Genomic DNA, 21,103 nt, shown 5'->3' with positions numbered 1-21,103 from the left:
GGCACATGCACACACCTGCACGCGCACACATACACACACACACACACACACTCATGCACACACACACACACACCCCTGCCCACAGCCTGGCACATACACACACACACACACGCACACACACCCCCCTGTGCACAGCCTGGCGCGCACACACACACACACACCCCTGCACACACACCCCTGCCCACAGCCTGGCACAGACACACACATGCACGCACACACACACACACACACACTCATGCACACACACACACCCCTGCCCACAGCCTGGCATGCACACACACACTCCCTGCACATCCCTACACACACACACACACAAATAGCCCAGTGTACCCCCCCCCACCCCTTCCCACAGCCCGTCACACGCACACACACACACACACGCACTCCCTGCACATCCCTACACCCCCGGTCCGCGGCACACGCGCACCCTCTGTGCGCACAGAAAGCCGTGCGTGCAGCCCATCGCACACGCACACCCATCACCTGGCACGCACACGCGCGTGCACACACACACACACACACACACTCCCTGCGCATCCCTGCACCCCTGGTCCACGGCACACGCGCACCCTCCGCATGCACAGAAAGCCGTGCGTGCAGCCCATTGCACACCCATCACCTGGCGCGCGCACACACACGCACACACACACTCCCTGTGCATCCCTGCACCCCTGGTCCACGGCACATGCACACCCTCCACGTGCGCAGAAAGCCGTGCGTGCAGCCCATCGCACACCCATCACCAGGCGCGCGCACACACACACACACACACACACTCCCTGTGCATCCCTGCACCCCTGGTCCACGGCACACGCACACCCTCCACGTGCGCAGAAAGCCGTGCGTGCAGCCCATCGCCCGCGCGGCCGGCTGGCCCCGACGCGCCGCCCTGCCTGTGTGCCCACATGCACAACCTTGCGTGCACACGCTTCCTCACGTGCGTGCAGCCTCACCTCTGCGCTCACGCCCGCAGCGTGTGTCATTTACATGAGCTATCTGACCTGCTTCAAGCACTTTCCTTGAGCTGGGAGAAATCCCRTTCTAGCTCTTCCAACAGCAAGAGACGACGCAGATGATTAAGCATGTTTATGCAGTAATAGCCCTKTTTTCTTCCCTCAGGACATTTCTCATTTGTTGATTAGCACCTTTAAGGATCTGTATACTGGAGATGTTATTGGGGTGGACATGGAGACAAATTTGATCAAGTCCCGCGGAGGAGATGACGTCTATCGTGAGACTTTTACGGAGGAGCTACAGAAGGTACAAGTCAAAGCTGAGTCAGAGTTCAGAGCTCTGTTCACATTTACTACACATACATGTTCAYTGCAAATTTACAATTTCTAGGTCTTTGGGGGGAAGTAAGTGTGTTTTGGTTTTTTTTTCCCCCTAGAATTGACATTTTAATGGACAGTCTTTTAGGTACAAAAACTTACTTGAATGYGTTTTCCCACAGGATCTTTCCTATAAATTGGTATTCATCACATGATCCTTCTAACTACACATACTATTCTCTGTCCTGGAAGCTTTCTCAGGCACAAAGTAAAACCAATCACCCTTTAAAAGCCTATTCTGCTACCTGCTGGCAACTTAACTCCTCCATATAATTGAAAATCTGTGTACTAGACTTCCTATCTTGCAATAACATTCTCATTTGTTGCATTTTGAAAACAGATGCTGCAAAGATACTTAAATATCATTTTCCTGCCTTAGTGGTGCACTACGATACATAATTCGTTAGTGTTTTTAAAGCTCTCTGGAAATCTTGGATGAAAACAACAGTAGAAATGCAAAATACTTGTATTAATCATACTCTGGTAGCTGTTGTCAGTGTGTGAGTGGAGGCTATATCGTTAGGATGATTTGAACAACATCTGTTTTGTTTTGTTTTCCCTTTTGCGTCATGCTTTCTCAAAGGTTATCATACCTGAAAAACCTGAAATTTTATATTTCTTTTGAGTCATTTATCAATATATCAGTGGACACAGGATGTTCTGAGTAATGAAATGTGAATACTATCTCCTGAAATTGATTGCTTGGATAAGATTCATCTCAGCTGACAGTACATGTCTGTAATGTGTATGTTACAGCTGAACTAGCCACCCAAAGCTCTCTGTATCATCACAGAAGAAAAACAGGCCCTTTTTAGGGCATGATTCATCTGATCCATTTTAGTTATCTACTTTGTCATGGGATGGAGTCATGTCCTAGATTCTGTTGACAGTGGAGAGATCCCAGAACGAGCAGGACAGGAGGAAGCATCTGATTTTAGCTGAGATGCATCTTGCCCTTTCTATTTAAATGTTTTTCAGCCATAAGATTAAACCATGCTACATAAAAAGTTCTGCAAAAAGCTCAATGATAGGCTACAGATGTTCTGAGACCAACGCCTGTAATTTTCGCTTGGCATTGCTCCTGTCTATCTCTGTGCCTCTGCTAAATTCTTTCTTTAACTTTGATTGATACCTCTTTGAGGCAGGATCTTCTTTTGGAGTTGTGCTTGTGGAATCACCAAGCACCCTGGGCAGAACAATCTGGAATATATAAGGAGAAGTAAAGTACCACTACTGGGATATTTTGGAGTTTTAGAACCCATCCTAAACATCCTAATGTTTACATGTAATCCTACACTTCCAGGCAAAATACAGTGCATTAGCCATTGTCCCACAGAAGGTAAAAGACAGACCTTCCTCTTGTTCTGAGAAGCTCGTCTCATCTTTCACACATTCTTCCTGTTGACATATGAAAGTTGGATAGTGCTTCTTACCCAGCACAAGTTAAATGATAGAAAAGAAGGTATTTTAGCATGCCATTTTGTTCTTGTAAACTAATGATGTTTTACCAGGCACTCTCTATTTGCTTCTCAAAGGCAAATAGAAAACATTTATCTATAAGGAGATCTTTAATAATTTGTGACAGCTCAAACTGCAGTTATTTCTCTACACTCACCGTGTCCATGACAGCTTCTTGCTGAGTATAACTGCCGACTGACAGAAGCTGACATAGTAGAAGAGAACATCATACATGCACAGGAGCGAGCAATAGCTGAAGAAGAAAGGGCCCTAAATGTGCTGAAGGCAGATGCTGGGRAAGATTTCCACAAAATAGGATTGCCACCAGGTAAGGACTCTGGAAATATTACCTCCTCCCAGTACATGCTAATGGTACCTGGAGGCCAAGCCAGCGTTCATCTAACTCGATGGTAGGACTGACACTGACCTCACTGAGCTTTTAGTTTGCCCTTACAGCAATAGAGCAACTTTGAGGGATCTTGTGCAGAGAATCAAAAAGACTGACATCTGCTTAACRTGGTAAGCAACTAATTGGCCTGGTCACTCTCAAGGTATTAAACTTGCTATTAATGCAAGTTTGCTTAACTTGCTTAACTTTATCACAAGCATACATACATTGCTATATAGCAGTGACTAACAAAGATTAAGTGTTTCTCCAGTGGCTGCAGAGAGTAGGAAATGGTTTAAAAAAAAAAAAAAACACCAGAAAGTGGGTTGATGAAGACCACAGTATCTTAAGGATCTTTTTTTTTTCTTTTACTGCTGCAGTGGCATCCTCTTTCAGGTGGATTGTGGATAATGAACTTCTCAGAAAACATCATTTCACCTGCCCTGAAGATTATATCACTGATAGATTGCCTGTTACTAGAGCACCAAAAGGTAACTTTTAAAGCAGAGAATAATTTAGAATTTTAACTCTCTAAGAACTGAAGCATTGGAGGAGGTAGGAGATTTGAGCGTACTTTTGTAGTTTTCTGCCGAAGAAGAACAAACTCTAGCATTATAAGCATAAAATCTCATTAAAGGGATATTGTCAAAATAAAACTGGAAAATTAAAAATTCTCCCCCTCTGGAATTAACAGATTGTTGGATTTAAATTTGTTTAAATATCAAATGTAATGGTGGTTGCACATATTTGTTTACACTTCATTCCTTTGGACTCAAAAACTGTATTGATTTGGACTGCGCTTCCTCTACTCAATTTCATTAGCACAATGCAGCAACTATATATTGCATACAGAACAGGGCAGTGGCTACATTAAAGTTAAAAACTATTTTCAAGGAAATAAAATTTTATTCTTTATTTGGGGTTTTAAATTTTTCAGTTGGATGTTCTAATTAGACAAAGTTGGCGTATTTTTGGAAATATATCAGTTTAATTTTCAAATGGAAATCAGTAAAAAACGTCTTTTAGGTGATATCAATGTTATTTCTTCTTTTATGGATACGTCAGCCAAGGTGAAAGGTTTCAGTATCATCAAAATGAAATTTTTCAGTCAAGTCAAAAAAAGCACTTCTGAGTAATTAAAAACAAAGCCAAAAATCTAACATGGCAGAGGATCTTTTAAGGTGGGAATTTCATTGTTCAACTATAGGAATGTGGAGCTAGATGGGACCTCCTATTTATGTCAATTTTCTGACATTTACAGATCCATCAGAACTTTTTGTAAACTGACGAGGACATTCTAAAGTCCTACTCGCTTAAAAGATTAATATAACTTTCTGAGATTAATATAACTTTCTGTGTATATAGCTTATTTAATTAGTATTTATAAAAGCTTTGTTATTAAAACACTTTGCATCATTTGTGCAAAATAAACTATAAAYATCAATGAAGTTCTAGAGGATTTACAATGTGTTTTTTACCATCAAAAAGRCTAAAATAAAGTCACATATCTGTGCTTAGAGTAAGTGTTTATAATTCTCTTATAGAATTATATTTTTCTTTGAACTACAGGAAAATCAGAACCTGGCTATGTCAAAGAGACATTTAGTTTTAAACAGCACATTTCTTCAAATTCAGAGGACCAGATGCCTACAGTGATTGCACACCTCCATAAAAAACCTGGTAGTCTGCCAGATGTATCTTTATCCACAATAACGCTGCCTTCGACTCCAGAGCCTGACTACCAGACTAAAAAGATAAGTAAGGTATATTTTACAGATTTACTGGGGTTAGTCTGTCAGAACTGTAAGACCTGTTGCTATTCCTATAACAGAGGGTGAGTCTCAGTGCATTTTCAGTTTGGATCCATTGTTTATTTTTCTTTTGATCTGATAAAAAAAGAGAAATATAGTATTTTTATATGAATTTTCAATGCTGTATAACTATTTAGTCATGTAGAGATACCTTCTTCATCATCCTCAAAGCTGCTGTGTTTAATTTTGCACCATGGTCTCTTTGTTTTTCAAAGAAATCTAGTGCTTCACAGAAGCTAGCCTCGAAAGACAGTAAGTGTGGAGCAGACAGAGAAAGTGAACGTGCTTACATTGCCAGACTTGAGGAGAGACAAAATTACCTGAAGAACCCCCGCTTTTTCCCACTAAATGCTCTTCATGGAGGCAAATCTCTTGTCATTTCTCAGGAAAAGGTGGACCAAATCATAGCCAGAAGAAAAGCAGAGGATAAGAAAGGGTATGCAATATATGTAGTTTCTTGATTCTGAGCTGGAGGCCACAAAGAGCTCCACTTTCGAATTGCTGTATACAGGTATTTTGAGCTATATGTCTGTAGACAGTTTCTCAGGAAACAAGATATGCCACTGACATTTTGTTTTTGCTAAAGGGTTCATTTTGCAGTTTCTTATTTTATCACTATTTAAAGAACTATGTAGTAAGTGGCAATAATATATCTTTTTTTTTTCTTTTAGTGATACCTCATTTGTTCCTGTGTTTCTTGCTAATCCACCTACTGTTTTGTTTTCTGATTATGAAGTTGGCCAGGTTTATGAGGTAAGAACTTACCTTTGTAGAGAGTTAATTCTGCCACTTGGAAGCATTATTTCTCACCATGATCTACATATTTCACCCAATCTTTTCGCCTTCCATAGTTTAATAAAAGTCTGAGTTTCCTTTTCATATTGATGTAATGGCTCTTCAGCTTCCTTCAAGATACTCTTTCACACCTTCCACTGACAGTCTAAGCAGTGAAGACTAAAAAGGACCCTTTTCAACCTCTGCTTGATTTTGGTAGTATTTGTTTCACCCTTTATCAAATAAGCGGAGAGATATTATTATTTTCCCACTCCTGTGGTATTCCTGATTTTAAGGCCTGTTGTAATGATAAATTAGCTGCTACTGGCAGAGCCCTAGGGAATTGCAAACACTGTAATGAGTGATGATAAGTATGATGTGGTATTATATTTTCTTTTTAAATGAAGATGACAATAGAGCTACGGAACATCACTTCAACATGTCACCATCTAAGACTTATCCCTCCCTCTACTTCAGCATTTGCCATTGGGCCAGGTAAGGGTTTTTTACTACCTTTAAGATGTTAATACATAAGAAATCTTATTTATGTGCTTGAACATAGATTTTTTTTAGAGACTTTATGTTTGGTTCTGCTATCTACGACTCTGTGGGTAGGACTGTAATGTCGCTCAGTTCTTTAGAAACTGAAGATTGTTGTGTCTCTAGGACCACTCACATGCAACTCATAGGCAGATTCAAGTGTTCTAATAAAGGATTCAAGAAGACTTACTAACATTAAAATATTTGAAGTCGGATTGAAATTCATCCATGGAATACCTAAACTGAGTCTTACACAAGATTCAGCTAGGAACAAACTTAGTGTGCGTTGAAATCAGGAGGGGCAAAGGGCAAGAAATAACACACTTAAATTGCATCAAGGAAGATGAGGTTAGATGGAAGGTAAGACACGTATCTTTCCTACAGTAGGAGAGCCAGGCACTGGAATAGACAGCATAAGGAGATTGTGGAATCTCAGTCAAAATATTGGAGGAATTTTTAGAGCAAGTTATACATACACATGTAAACCTTGTTGTCCGTGGTAGAGGAAAACTACGTAACTTCTCCAGGTTTCTCCCCATTCTGTTTTCTGCAGTTATGAGAAAAACATGTTTCAGACAACAAGACCTTCTTTTGAGTTCAGTGGAAGGTGTGCAAATACACAGATTATACTGGCAGGCCCTTTAGGGTCATTTGTTTTTTTCAGCTTGACTTAGGCAATACATGTGGAGAGTTTATTACAGGTCCCTTTCCAGAGGGAGTTGTGATCATCAGTACATATACCAGCTCTGGAGGGTTTAATTTTGAATTTCCTTCTTTTTTTTTCCAAGGAAAATTTCCAGGAAAGGGAGGAATGATTGCTCCTGGGATGACATGCCAGTATACAATCCAATTTATTCCTGAATATCTAGCAGATTATGAAGATTGTATATCAGTGGAGACCCAAGCATCAGAACCTCTTCTAATACCAATTCAAGCTAAAAGACCACCTCCAGTGCTAACATGTCAGTAATGTCCAATTCTATATGTTTCTCTTAAGTTTAATGGATTTGATTTTTTAATTAGACTGTCTCCAGTTTTATGGTGCAAAACAAATGCAGAGAAACTTGGCAGTGCATTTGCTACATTTTGATATCTATCTCATTTTCATTCCTAATATATTAATTAGCTATTRAAATGTAATCCTGACAAATTTTTCTTCAATTATTTGTGCCTGCCACATTGTGTTCATTTTTTTCACTGCAAAGAGGAGTGATTAGGAGCCACTTTTTTAGGTTTATATTCTGTCAATTCCTAAACTACTAGCTGTAAATACTAATCCTAAATATTAAGTAATTAGYATTTAGTTATAAATATTTGATGCAATTGATTAATAATCATTGAATATTACATTCATTATATATCATTATGACATATCTGCAAAGTTCGCCTCTCAGATATCTACAACAACCTCAACTGCAACAAYCAGGACTATTTTGCATAAACTTGCTTTCATTTTTCATACTTCTCCTTTCCTGTAACGCTGAGCTTTTTTGCAAAATCATCTTTCTTACTGTCATCATTCAGTGGAGTCCTTAAGTGAGAAGCACCATTTAAATTTAGGATGAATGTAGCAAGATACAACTCATAATGTTTATCTTTCAAATGAAAAGAATTTGKGGCTCTTTAGAATTGTAGTACCTAGCTATATTTCTATGCAGCAATATCTGCCTTTAAAGAATTATAGAACTAACTGGCATTGCCAGCTGCTAGCCTTCACTGTCTCTGTAGTCTGATTTTCTGTGTTATTCATTTCAGTGCCTCACATTATAGACTGTGGTTCCTGCCTTGTTGGAGGAATAAAAGTAACACAGCTTTTGTGCAGAAATGAGGGACTGAGCACTGGCAGGTTCTGCATAATGCCAAAGAAAGCCTGGCCATCTCCTAATTTCAGGGTGAGTGATTAGAAAGGAATACTTGATGTGGTATAGGTGCCCTGACACATGAAGATCTTGTGAGCTAGTCATGTTACATTAGCACAGAAGTCATATGGGCTCTGCTGGGTACATCTGTGCTGTCACATTCCCTTGTGGATTCCCATTTATCCTCAAACCCAGTCTTCCTGGCCATCCATACTTCCTACTTGTGCTCTGGCTTGCCTCTGAAAGGAGCAGTGGCAAGGTAAACTCCAGCACAGTTTGGGGGAAGGAAGACAACTGGCTTGAATTTTAACCTTACCCATACAGGAAATAAAAATGCAATCAGTTCTTGCATTGCTTTAGCTATTTTCCTCCCTCTCCCCACCAAAGATTTCCCTTACTGGCTTTGCTGCACTTGCACACCCTTGCATCACACTCCAGTACTGCTCTGTCTTTAGCTTCCCATCACAAAACAGGGTCTATGTGATACAGACAAAGAAGATGAGATATGTCTGCTAGACTGGCCTTTATCCATTGGAGGAAAGGCTAATGGGATAGCTGATGTGCCAGGTTGTCCTTCCTGAAACGCTTTGCAAAGCCAACTCAAAGTGAGCCATAAGCACACAGAGACAGACACAGCTCCTGAACTTCTGCTCAGGCATGCTCGTTTCCTCTGTGAACGTTAATATCAAGGTTCCTGACAGTATCATTTGTCCTTGAAGACAGCATCTTCCCTCCAACTGCCTTCAGTGAGGTAATTATAAAGCATGGAGCATTTCCTCTAGATAAGCCATATTACTTACTTTTGAAATGCGTGGAAAAAGAACAGTTACAGGAAGGGATAAAACAGTGATAGTGTAGCATACCACCTGTTTTAGGTAGCCCCATATTTAAAAAAAAMCAATCTGATCTATTTCATTTGTTCATCTTTTCTTTTTTTTTTGCTCTTAGGCTGTTGCAACTGTTGGTTTTGTGACACAAAATCCATTTGGGATCCACCCTGCTTTTTTTGAGCTAACTCCAGGGCAGAGTACAACAATAGAGGTTTGTAATTACTGCTATATAAAATGTACTTCACCAAATACATGAGCAAAACAAGACTGTTTTAGAAGACCTGGGCTGGACCTTGTGAATTTTGGTTTATGCGAGTGAAAATGCTCAAGTCCCTTTGTGCAATTATGCCAGAAGAATTGCAATTGTGTTTCTGGAGGGTCTTTCACTGTAACTTCCATGTCTGGCTTACCTACTCAAAGACCAGTCAGATCTTCCCTATGCAAAGAATCCTGTTAGAGAAAATGGGTATTTGAGAACAAAAGAGTCCTTATGTGACTCTAACCGGGGGTTCAAATCCAAGAAAATTTGCCTGTGTGAGTTTCCTTGGAAAGAACATTTTGGAAAACAAAATTTGTCATTGTAGAGCAGCAGGTACAAATGTTCTACTTCTGTCCTGCCTTTTACTGAAAAAGATCCTGCAGTAAGTGTGCAGTRTTGGCTACCACCACTGCTTTCTCTGGTGTGGGCCACACTATCTTATAGGATGACTATGGGGAGAAGAAGAGTGATGAAGGGAACACAGCCAACCTCCAGCCTTTCCTTTCTTGACTACCTGCTGGCTGCCACTAAGAGCAGTGGGTCGTGCGGGTGTGGATAAAGGAGGACRGTTTCTCTTCCTTTCTTTCTCCCCAGATGCATTCCTTCCACAGGGCCAGGCACATGTGGAAGAGGGAAAAGAGGAAGTAGATGTAGCATGGGGCTGGGCTTGCAGGCAGTACTGGATAACAGGCAGAAGAGCCGTGGTCCACGTACTGGAGCCAAAGGTTGCCCAGTTTTGGCCCCGTGAGCCATTTTTGTTGAGATGGAGCTCAGGAACGGCACACAGCAGCTGGCCCTGCTCACGCTGTTGTAGCTTTACAGGCTGTAGTGGCAATGATCAAGAAGTGACGCAGGGCACATCTGATTCTGAGGGTCAATTTATATGACTAAACCAGTATATTGCCTACATCTCTAGTGACTACAAAGGTAGCCTGTGGTGACCAGCCAGATACACACAGGTAGGTTTAGCCACCCTGAAAACACATGTTTCTCTCTGGTGGGTATTAAGGGAATCTGACACTGTTACTGTATACGTAAGACTTAATTATTAATCACTAGAACTGTCCTTTAGTGAACAATTATGAAATGAAGTTTATGACTTCCTGGAGAGAAATCAGTTACAGACATTGCTGTTTACCTTCTATCTTTCAGGTAGTGTTTTTCCCTTCTTTTCCAGAAGTCTCACAGCAAACATACACCATTGTCTGTGACAACTGCCAAGTCAATGATGTTACAGTCACAGGTTTGTTTCTAACACCTTTCAGAAATCATGTTTCCAACACTGCAGATATTCAGATGATGTGTGTTGTGGTTCATGATTCAAAGTGATGGCAACATTTTATGTCACTGGATTAAGCAAATACTTTGCACATTGATGGTGTTAAATGAAATACTTAGAAAGTACTGAGTTCTTAACCCACTGTAGCCAAAAGAGAACTTTACAAACGTAAAATGTCACCAAGTAGCAGAAAAGAACATCCGTGGTCAGGTGCAACTCAGGCTTTTGTATCAATAAAATAACATGATGAAGTATAAAGAGTCAGCTTTAACAAGGCAGAAGTACATTTGGGTATGAAGCAAATGCGTGGCGCATCTTGTATGAGATCAGGAGAGATAGGCAATCTTTCGGTTAACTAACGAAACCAGCTGAAATTCTCGGCTGTAAATGTTAGCCCTTGTCCTGAAATGGAGTTGTGACTGCTCTAAAACTAGGCATATCTTGAAGTCTATGTAATCACTTTATTACATGTATTTCCTTTGGAAATTTTTTAATAGTGCTTTTGCTGCTTATTTTTATTTTTAATATACTGCTGTGAAAGTCTGGAAGCCACATTATCAACCATTGCAAACACATATCTCTGCTGACTTCAGTGAAATAGTGCTAATGYATAACAAATCATTCTAGTGTGAATGAGCATTCTAGTGAGAATGAGTGTGAGTGTGAGGTTGTGGCCCTGAAATCTAAATCTGTTAAATTTATATAGAGGACTTCTCTATTGGTGTATGGTGATAATCAAAAAAAAATCAGGAAAATATCATACAATTAATACACTGGAGTTCTGAATCTTGAAGAAACACCAATTATAATCACTACAAGCCATTGCTATGTAACTGTGGTGTTAATGAATAGTATAAGCAAAGTTAATAGCCAGATGATAAGCATTAATACCCACTTATTTCTTCAAGGCGTTGGACAGCTGATAGCTCTGGAGCTTTTGTTTGTCACGGGTGGAGAAAGCAACCCTGAACTTGGTGAAATTACTGATGTGACAGCACAGCATCTCATACGATTTGACCCCCAAAACCCACACACCTCTGTGGAGAAGAATTTGATTATAAGAAACTCTACGTATGTAGCTACTATTAATAGAGTAACACTCTGCAGTCCAAACATAATGTTAATGACATTATTTGTGATACCACATTCTATCAGATTGAGGAAATATTCATGCACTTGATAAACTTGGCCTTGTTTCTTTTTGCCTCATTTCTTTTTGCTTCATCGTTAAATAATTAAGGTTCAAGGATATGCTTGTAAGAGCAGGAACAATATATGCAAAACAAACTTAATAGCAGCCACTACCCATATTCCTTTGTCCATACCCTGTCAAGGTCAGTGTACTTACCTCTGTATAGATACATCCGCAATTCCAGAAGATTCACAAATATGGATGGTTACAGGAAGTATTTAACGAGGTCATCCAGATGGGATTAGTCTCATAAGACTTTACCTGTCTACAATGTATATTTGTACATCTGAACTGGATGCCCTGGCGTCCTTTCCTTTCATAGCACAGGGAAATAGGTGCTTTTTAGGACACAATTCTGACTTGACTCTAGACATCTCCCATAGAACAGGACCAATCACATCCTGGACACCATTGCCTGGATTTTCACAGATGAAAAAGGGAGACCATCATGACTAGCTCAGATTAAAACTTTTAAGTTTAGTCAGGTGAATCATACTATCAGGTTCTAATAGATTTAAATTTAATATCTGAAGTTAAGGAACGTGTCCCTATGTGCGTTTATATTCTACTGAGCATGATTTTGATAAAAGTCATTCAGACAATAAGACCKATGTGCCTGATTAAAGCAGAGTTAGAGGCTGCAGACCATCAAAGCAGCAAGGAGTTAAATACTGCTCCTAGATACATTCAAGTAAATTGCAGCTTGCTACAGTGACTTTCTTGGAGTTTGCTATTTGACCTGTAAACCGCACATGCAGAATGCTGGTACAGGATGCTGTTTGGGTATGGAAAGTGTGATTCACTCAACTGGGTGCTGTAAATGGAACAAGGCTTGGCATTATAATAGTGACAGCTGTCCCTGCGCTTCTGGTGTTAGCRCTAGTATGAAACAAAGTTGGACAGGCTGAGATTGACCTCCGCAGAAGCAGTAATGAGAAGAAATTGTACTTGTTTACTATTATGTCGCTGATACTCACTTTGAAACTCCAGTGTTCCTGCCTTCCTTTACTAATGCAGAGATTTTGAGGTCAAAATAAACAAGGCTTTAAAACCTATGAACAGATTTCATGGAGTACACTTCTGCTGAAGTCACCCAGCTAAGCAACTTTTTCTGATAACTGGGTTACGAAGAACATTTCAGTGTCATTTTATAACCTTTACTTAGATGGAGCTGCTGTGTTTGTTGACATGTTAAAGACTAGGGCTTGTACTTGGATTAAATTCAGAATGATATGTAGGTCATCACCAGTGGTCCAATGCAAACATACTGGTATCAATAGGAAAGGTCCTGTTGTCCTCAGATTTTTGGAAAGAAGAATTATAGAGTTTCCTAAAATTTGTATTACATGACAAGTTAGATAAGGCAAGAAAGTCTTAACATTTCTTACAGATTTATATGTTTTGCTTCCATGTATTAGCATGTTCTTAGTAGAATATGTACACTCTGACAGATTTTCTACGCTGCCTCATCTTTATAGCTCACAAAGACTGGTAAGTCAATCCCCTTCTAATGTTTAAGAAGAGGAAATCTCTRTATGGAAGAAAGAACTGAAATTTTTCTCCTCATATCTTACTCAAAAATGTCTAATCTTTTTAATTATAGCTTTTTGCTGTTTACTGATCTCTTTGCAGCCACGTAGAACTTCCTTTCTACTGGCAAATAATAAAGCCTAATCTGCAACCATTAATGCGAGAAGGAACTGTAGACTTTATGAAGCTCAAATATAATCGAGACACAGAGTCAGCCTTCTCCCTGAATCCTAAGCAGGGAGTTTTGCTTCCCCATGCTGATCATGAGTTTATTCTCACTTACACTCCACAGGAGGTATGGCTTGTGATTTCTTGCTATCTACAGACTCCAGCTGTGTATTTTTATGAAAGTCATAAAACCCTTGCTGTGCAGCTTTCTGAATTAAGTTTAATTAGCTGGTACCATGATCTGATAAACAGTATTCAAAAATGCAGAGAGTTACTAAAAGAAAACATGTTTTGATTGCAAAATATGAGCCAACTTCTGATCTCATGTCATTTTTGGTACCGATTGAACTCCATTAACTTTACACTGGGAATGTGGACACATCCTCATTTCRCTGCAGCTGGGCTGGCTGAAGAAGTTACCAGTCTCACCACACTACCAGCTCCCCCACCACCCCCTGCCCCTTCCCATCTGCTGGYGGAGCTGCTTTGGGGACCTGCTCCATACCTACTCCAGCCCAAACAAGCTTGGTTAGCAAATGGGGGTTATTTAAACTGCTTCCAACTGTAGCTGGTTTGGGATGAAATGGTCCTAGGAGCAGCTGTGTGGTAAATTTAAGGGGTAGTAACCTTTGGCAGAGGGTTGATGATATGCAGCTGTGGGTAAAGAGAGGTGTAGTGATCTCTGGATGCAGCTGTGCCAGTGGATGTGGGACTGTTGTCTTAGCTTCTGCTCTCCCATCAGGGTAAATAAGAAGTATGAGCTCACTGTTTAAAGAAACTGGATCCAAACTAAGCTCAAGAGTGGGAGTATCTAGTACTGTGGAGATTGACAGATGTAGAAATGCCTCAAATAAATGTGGAAGAGAAAGTAACTTTTTTTTAATGCATTTAAACAGTTTAATTGAAAAATATATTAATGATGTTTAATTTAATAATTAATTTAATAATTAATTTCCTAACAAAATGTATTGAATTAATATATACATTTAGATTAATATCTCTCTATAAACAAATGTATTTTTTGTAAAGCCTTTCAGATTTAAGGCTGTTTTATTCTCCCCCCCCACCCCCATTAGAGTATAGAAGGCATCCTCTTCCAGCAGGGAAAATAGTGGTTCCTACTCAAAATCAGATTGCTGATCAATTAAGCTGAATGCCCTGGCATGGCTATAACAACCTTTAACTTACTACAGCAATACTAATCTTGGTTTGTGGAGCCTTTGTAAATGCTTGTGCGTAGTATGCAATATACTAGGGGAATAATAACAGGCATGTAAAAAATGAGTATTTTTCTTGGAACCATACACTATGAGATCAGAATCTGGCTTAAGACTTTGCAGTCAAACATGTTTTCTTTTAGTAACTCTAGATTTTCAATATTGTTGATCAGAGCTTAGTACTCTGATGATGATTGTTCATCCTTTAAATATAAACTCTTTTCTTTTTTCTTCTCTTTTCTCTTTTCCTCTTTTTTCCTCAATATAAGCGATTACTTGGCAATAAAATCCTCTGCTTCCTCTTTTGTATAGCTGAAGAGTTATCACAGTGTGATTCAGATGGTACTGAGGGACATCCCGGAATCACGTTGGTAAGTTGAGAAACACTGTTTCCCTGTAACAAGTGTAGTAACAGTTTAGCTATGATACTATATTAAATTACTGTGATTCTTTATCTCTCTAGAGATGATAATACAAAAAAAAAAAAAAAAAAAAAAAANAAAAAAAAAAAAAAAAAAAAAAAAAAGGCCCTGGACAGACAATTGTTAAGGATTTTATCTGCACAACTAATAGTAGTCCAGAGAGTGTCTCTGCAAATTTCCTTCATGTCTAAACACACGTCTTAGCTCTGCCTGGAGCTGCACCTGTCTTGGAAAAATATAATACTGTCTTCATGTCTGTTAATTTCCCAGGCTTTCTGCTGAGATTTCCAGCAGTTTTTCCTGTTATTACTGTTTGTCACAACAGTCTCTGACTTAAATACTTGTTCATGAACAGACTAGGATGGCCAGAGTATGTCACTGGAATTTTTCCACTTTTTAGTTACCYCCAACCTGGGCTAGCTGCACACCAGCAGTCTGTAGTTGAGAAGCTTTTGATGATTTTCACTTCCTGCTTGTTCACTGTCTTGTTTATTATTTTGTTTTTAATGTTTATTGCTGTTGTCATTGATTATTGTTTAATCACGTCTGCGTTCTGTTTTAATTCCATTCTTAATGATAGTTCCCCAAGCAATCCAAATTTCAGTTCTGTATCTCCGGCCTTGGGGGACAGAATCTCTGTTTTCAAACTTTTTGATTGGTCTATTTAATAGGGGAAGAAAGGATAGATTTTCCTTTTAGGAAACTGGATGGGTCAGATGTGATAAAACAAATGAACAGAAATAAAAAGGAAGAGAGAGCTCTATATGGAAAATACTAACCCAAGAGAAAATGTGTGAAAATATTATGCACATTTTAACTTGGCAGTTAAAAGATAGGATCCATGGTGCATACTACATTCATGTGTCTAGCTAGCTTGGGCCAGTTTTCTTTTCATTCCAGTTGTACTTGATAGCTTCATAAGGGTAACACCTGATTTACAGCAGTGTAAGATGCCTAATAATTCTATCACATTTCCTCCCATAGTTTAGTAACAGAATTGGTGCTTCACAACATCCCAGAATACAAAGTGGAGGATGTAATAACAATGGAAATAGAAGTTAAAGGTTCAACAGAACCATTTCAGCTTCTTCTGGAACCATATGCCATCATCATCCCTGGAGAAAGCTTTATTGGTGTAAATGTGAGAAAACCATTTAAGGTTTGTTTGCTTTTGACTTCACCGTTATCATGTGCTTTGGGTCACTGGATGTCATAGGTGTTGTTAGAAGACAGGAGACAGTCCATGTTACTTTTGAAGGAGGCCATGACTACAGGACGAGCTGTACTAAAAGCCCATAGCAGGCCTCCTTAGCCCCACACTCCAGGCAGCAGGCTTCCTTCTTTTCTCTTAAGGGTGATACCCCAGATTTCAGCCCTTCTTAAATGATTTTCTGAGTCACAAACCTGTTGCTTATCATTTTGTCATTCCTGTAGTGCAAGACCTTTCTACCTGGGAGGAATAGCCAGCAGTTAAGTAAATCACTTCATAAGAGAGGCACTGTTTATTCAGAGGACTACAGCAAGCAGAGAAAAGAGTTAAGCTACAAAAGTCATATATGCCTGCAACTTAACAGACCTCCTTCTATTTTTTCCTTGCTGGATCAGATAATTTCTGATTGCTCATTACAGAACAGAGTCCTGCTGCAACTGTCCACTCACACCTGCTCTTCGCTATAGACAGGAATCCTTTCGATCTTAGACTCACTTGGGAAGAACAGCCTTTGTAGCAAGAGCCAGGCATGAAGGCATTTCCCCATTACTGGTCTTCCCACTTTCTCCTTAAAGATATTTAGTTTTCTGCTTACTCTTTCTAAAACTTCTTTATCAACTTAAGGCAGCCCTTTCAGACGTTTCAGGAAGCCAGTAGAGCTATGCATGTGCTGTAGGTAATTAAATCACAATTCCTTTTTTTTTTTTAATCTTAAAAAGTTAGAAAGTTGAAATGTGTTTAGAGATAAGAAATAATGTCTGCATAGACCTGAAGAGCAGGCCAAAGAGTTCCAGAGCTCTCATCTCCCTTTCAGACACGTTTTTTGGCAAATAAGGCTGCTCTCAAAAGAAGGATTTGAAGTTTAAGCTTTGAAGGTCTGTTTCATTCTGATAAAACGTGGAAAAAAACCTCAAAGGTTTCGAATATTATAAAGTTCTCCTTGGAAAGAATGGCTGATGGCTAGCTCTTCAAGTTTCAGAAAACATCAAATACTAGCGTGACAGTAGTCATTGAGGTTCATTTGACTAAATATAGTTCTTTCAGCATAGATATACGTGTCTGAGCTACCTGCTCTGGGCTCTCCTGGTCTTTGGAGATCTGGTCAGCAGCATCCAGGAGGTGATTCATGTCATCCTAAAGGCTAAAATGGCTCATAGGAATTGCTCCCAGCATGGCCTAATTGGCTTTATTAACAGTAAAGAGAATCTTAGGAGATGAGATCAGATGTAGAGCTCTCACCTATACTGCAGATATCTGAAATCCAATCAGATGAATCCTACTTCTTGTTGTCCCTGTTTCAGATCGCAGAGGAGAAAGGAAAGGGAGGCTACAGCATATTATGAAAAAACAGTAGTTAGTTCACAACACTGGGTTGGTATTGTTCAAGTCAGAGATTAGATGAGGTTTTATGCCTTCCCATTCTTACTGACTCACTTTATTCAAGATTATCAGATATCTGATATGTTGGAGCTAGACTAGAGATACATTCATATGTCCTAGTGCTTCGTGGTGATCAGGATGTAGCTAGTGTTTGCAGTCAAAGTTATGTATGTGATCATTAGACTTAATACCTAGTTTGCAGTGTGTCAGTGCTTTCAGCAAATTGACATGTCGTTGTGAAAGCTAAAAGTGCATTACTTAGCTCGTTCATTTTAATTGTTTTAGATGTGGAATAACAGCAAATCATCGATCAAGTATACATGGGAGAAAATCATTGCATGTGATATAGTGGAAGTTGAACCTTATACCGGATTCATAGGTAAAGYTTCTGTGTCTTGCAAGTATCAGCTAATGATAAAAATATTTAAATTGGCACTAGCAGAAGAGAAAAGTTATAGAGCAATATAATGCATGCCACAGCATAGGACCTGACCCCAGTGCACTGGAGCCAGTGGGAGACCTACCAGAGCTTCAGTAACAGACTTGCAGCAGGTTGTTTCTTTTCAAGAGTTTGGGGCAGAACCCTCAATTTTTCTATTCTAGATACGACTGAATGCTGTGAATTTGAGCTGACAATTACTGGAGGCAAACCTGGCTGTGTCAGCCATAACCTGCATTGTAAAATCGAACACTCTTCAGAGCCAGTGGTGCTGCATGTTGAGGCCGCTTTTAAGGTGAGCGACCAGTTCAGWGTTGCAGGATGACTAGCTGCAGGGCCTCGCTATTGACCACATAAAGGTTTTTGCCTCTTGAAGGCCTGACAAATCTAGGACACTTACAAATAGAAGGTGTTTTTACTGTCTAGTAACTGTTAAGGCAATGTTGATACTGTTGTGACCTTAACAATTTTCCTGTATTACATGCAATACATTTGCCTTCTGCTGTTTTATGTGAAGTCAGACATTAATCTTAGCTGATGTATGCTTTTTAATCAGGCATTTTTGGCAGAAATGTCCATTTTGACATCTGTTTCCTGGTGTCCTAGGGTCCACTTCTTTCTATTAATATTCCATCACTCCAGTTAGGTTTGATTAAGTGGGGTGACAGTGTGTTAAGAACCTTTGAGATTCAAAATCTGTGTCAGCTGCCAGCACAGTGGAGAATGCAAGAAAGCCGGGCTTGTCTAGCTGAAAGGAATGAAGAGGTAAGTGACTACCATAAATGGCTATACTCTCCCTTTAGCCATTTCTTCTCATTTTTAGCAGCTGTAGTTTTCATTCCAGAGATCAGAAATTCTAATTTCTGTGACTTATTATGAAACTGGTTCTGCACAGTTCCATAAGTGCAGAAGTTCTTTTGAAATGAAATACTGCCTTGCAATTTTTCTGTGCTTCCATTTCTTACAAATCCCCTGCCAGCCTGATCAAGAGAGATATGGAATATTTCTCTTCTGATATTTCAGCTGCCACTGATATTAGTGAGGGGGTAAGACTTTATCAGAACGGAGGCTGCTCAGCCCTCTTCCCACACCTACGTAGAAGAAGCACGTACTAGCACGTGCTGAATTGGACCTTTTGGCTTTAAACAATAGCTTTGAAAAATGCAAGTGTGTCCCCAAAACAACTTCTTACCACAATCAATACTAAAACTATAGTTTAGTATTTTCTAGACTATGATGTATCAAATATAATCCATTCCTGTCCTTGACCTCAGAGCTCATTTCATCATTTCTTACCAAATAATAGAGCAGCTTGGAGTTAATGCTGGTGGCAAAGAACTGACTCAGAGCTGACATCTGCAGCCCATAGCATATTCCTAAATATTTTGCTTTATTATTATTATTATTTTATTTTTGATTATTTCTGGTACTCAGTGGGCCCTGTAGCTAGATTTCTGTTTGGTGTTATGCATTAAAGGGAAGTGAGGAAATCTGGACTCTGGGATAAGTGCTTTTTGTTGTAATGAAAGGCCAAATTCTGCCTGTAGGCCTCTTCACATGATCGCCCGTGCAGGCAATTGAGCTTACTCATTTCATGGCAAAATTGGTCTAAACAGTGTTCGGAAGTTCTGTTTTTTTCTGGACAGACTGTGTCAATTTTGCAATTGAAGGAGGAACTTAAGTAGGAACTTTTTGTTGACTGTCTCAGGAGATGGMAACCCGCAGGAAGTTCTTCAGTTTTTTTTTTTTTTAAACACATCAAGCAGATCACCAACTTTGTGTGAAAGTTGACAGCAAAAAAGAGAGGATTTATGAGTGGTGGTTACAGCAGCCTTGCAGAACAGTCGTGTGTGTGTGTCTGCCTGTCCCTTTCCCCTCAGGACAGCTATGGCTGGAAGTGCCTGATTAGGGTTAGGGGTGTCCTGTAGTAAAGCCGGTCTTTCCAGCCCTCAAGCCTTTCTTTCTCCCTGCCTTATTCCTCTGTCCCCTGACACTMCCAACACTTCTCAGGATCCCAGATTTTAGAGACTTAATCCCTTCAGTTTATCATCCCAGAGTCCCATTCCTGCCCCAATAAAGGCCAGAGATCAAATTCTCCATTCCTCCTGCATCAGAGCTACCCCCTTCCTTTCCGTGAACCTCTCCAGCCCCTGTCCCCCACTCAATCTTTTGATTTCCTTCCCATCCTTCTGTCCAAGAATCTCCCCAACACGTGGCACTCTGCATAGCTGCTGCTCAGCCCTSCTCTGGGGAGCAGAGCAGGCTGCTGACCACTCGTCTGTCCATTTCCTCTCTGTCTCATAGGTATCCGCCTTTACCATTCACCCGTCTGCTGGAGAAATACCTCCTTTGGGTATATGCGGTGTTTCAGTTCAGTTCACGCCGTTGCTGTGTCAGCGTCTCCAGACAGTATTAGAACTAGAGGTCGAAAATGGAAAAGGAAGGTAAGGGGAAAAAGTAGTGTTTTGTTTTGTTTTTCCTGAGGTTCGTGTGTGATTTTTCACTTTAGGTAGTTTTATCTGCTAAAATAAAAACATGTAGCAGAAACTCAGAGTCGGATTGTATAACCTATCAATGAACTACCCAATCACAAATATTGCTAGATAAACATAAGCATCATTCTTTCCAGCATGCTGTTGTATGTCTAGCACATTTCATTAACGATAACAATAGACCATCTGTGTGTTTATTTCCAGTCATCTTCCTGTTTTTGTTGAAGTTCAGACCCCCCAAGCATGCCTGATGTCTAGTCATCTAGTATTCACTGAAATTTATGCTGGAGTTCCTGCAAAAGCAACCACCAAGCTTTTTAACCAGACACTGCTGCCAGCAAAATATTTATGGGGAAAGGTAAATGCCTTTCTACTAAATGAAGGATACAGCAGGGGCAGATATTGTAATTTCTATCAAAATAGAAACATATCTGGTGTGTCCTTTGAGTAGTGATTCCTATTTACTGGGTTATGAGCAAGATTTAGACACATCTTTTCTCCAAAGCATGAGCCTTTATGAGAAG

The 21,103-nt window shown here is 39.9% G+C and overlaps 1 protein-coding gene across 1 annotated transcript in view; it reads left to right on the top strand.

The window, feature by feature from the left end:
• Positions 1 to 21,103, top strand: part of DLEC1 (DLEC1, cilia and flagella associated protein) — a 42,663-nt gene that overhangs the window by 2,259 nt on the left and 19,301 nt on the right. Inside the window, exons 2-21 of the mRNA XM_026072579.1 lie at positions 1,120 to 1,260; positions 2,961 to 3,117; positions 3,558 to 3,668; positions 4,747 to 4,940; positions 5,204 to 5,424; positions 5,660 to 5,741; positions 6,170 to 6,257; positions 7,091 to 7,264; positions 8,058 to 8,194; positions 9,110 to 9,202; positions 10,403 to 10,493; positions 11,438 to 11,600; positions 13,354 to 13,546; positions 14,949 to 15,007; positions 16,043 to 16,217; positions 17,934 to 18,027; positions 18,252 to 18,382; positions 18,694 to 18,852; positions 20,392 to 20,531; positions 20,784 to 20,937. Of these exons, the coding sequence (XP_025928364.1) occupies positions 1,120 to 1,260; positions 2,961 to 3,117; positions 3,558 to 3,668; positions 4,747 to 4,940; positions 5,204 to 5,424; positions 5,660 to 5,741; positions 6,170 to 6,257; positions 7,091 to 7,264; positions 8,058 to 8,194; positions 9,110 to 9,202; positions 10,403 to 10,493; positions 11,438 to 11,600; positions 13,354 to 13,546; positions 14,949 to 15,007; positions 16,043 to 16,217; positions 17,934 to 18,027; positions 18,252 to 18,382; positions 18,694 to 18,852; positions 20,392 to 20,531; positions 20,784 to 20,937 (2,757 nt within the window). The remainder of the gene's footprint in view (positions 1 to 1,119; positions 1,261 to 2,960; positions 3,118 to 3,557; positions 3,669 to 4,746; positions 4,941 to 5,203; positions 5,425 to 5,659; positions 5,742 to 6,169; positions 6,258 to 7,090; positions 7,265 to 8,057; positions 8,195 to 9,109; positions 9,203 to 10,402; positions 10,494 to 11,437; positions 11,601 to 13,353; positions 13,547 to 14,948; positions 15,008 to 16,042; positions 16,218 to 17,933; positions 18,028 to 18,251; positions 18,383 to 18,693; positions 18,853 to 20,391; positions 20,532 to 20,783; positions 20,938 to 21,103) is intronic.

This window comes from Apteryx rowi, unplaced genomic scaffold (genome assembly GCF_003343035.1).
Source record: "Apteryx rowi isolate R43461 unplaced genomic scaffold, aptRow1 scaffold_109, whole genome shotgun sequence".
NCBI lineage: Eukaryota > Metazoa > Chordata > Aves > Apterygiformes > Apterygidae > Apteryx > Apteryx rowi.
The sequence above is the reverse complement of the archived record's forward strand: the minus strand, read 5'-3'. Positions and strand labels throughout refer to the sequence as shown.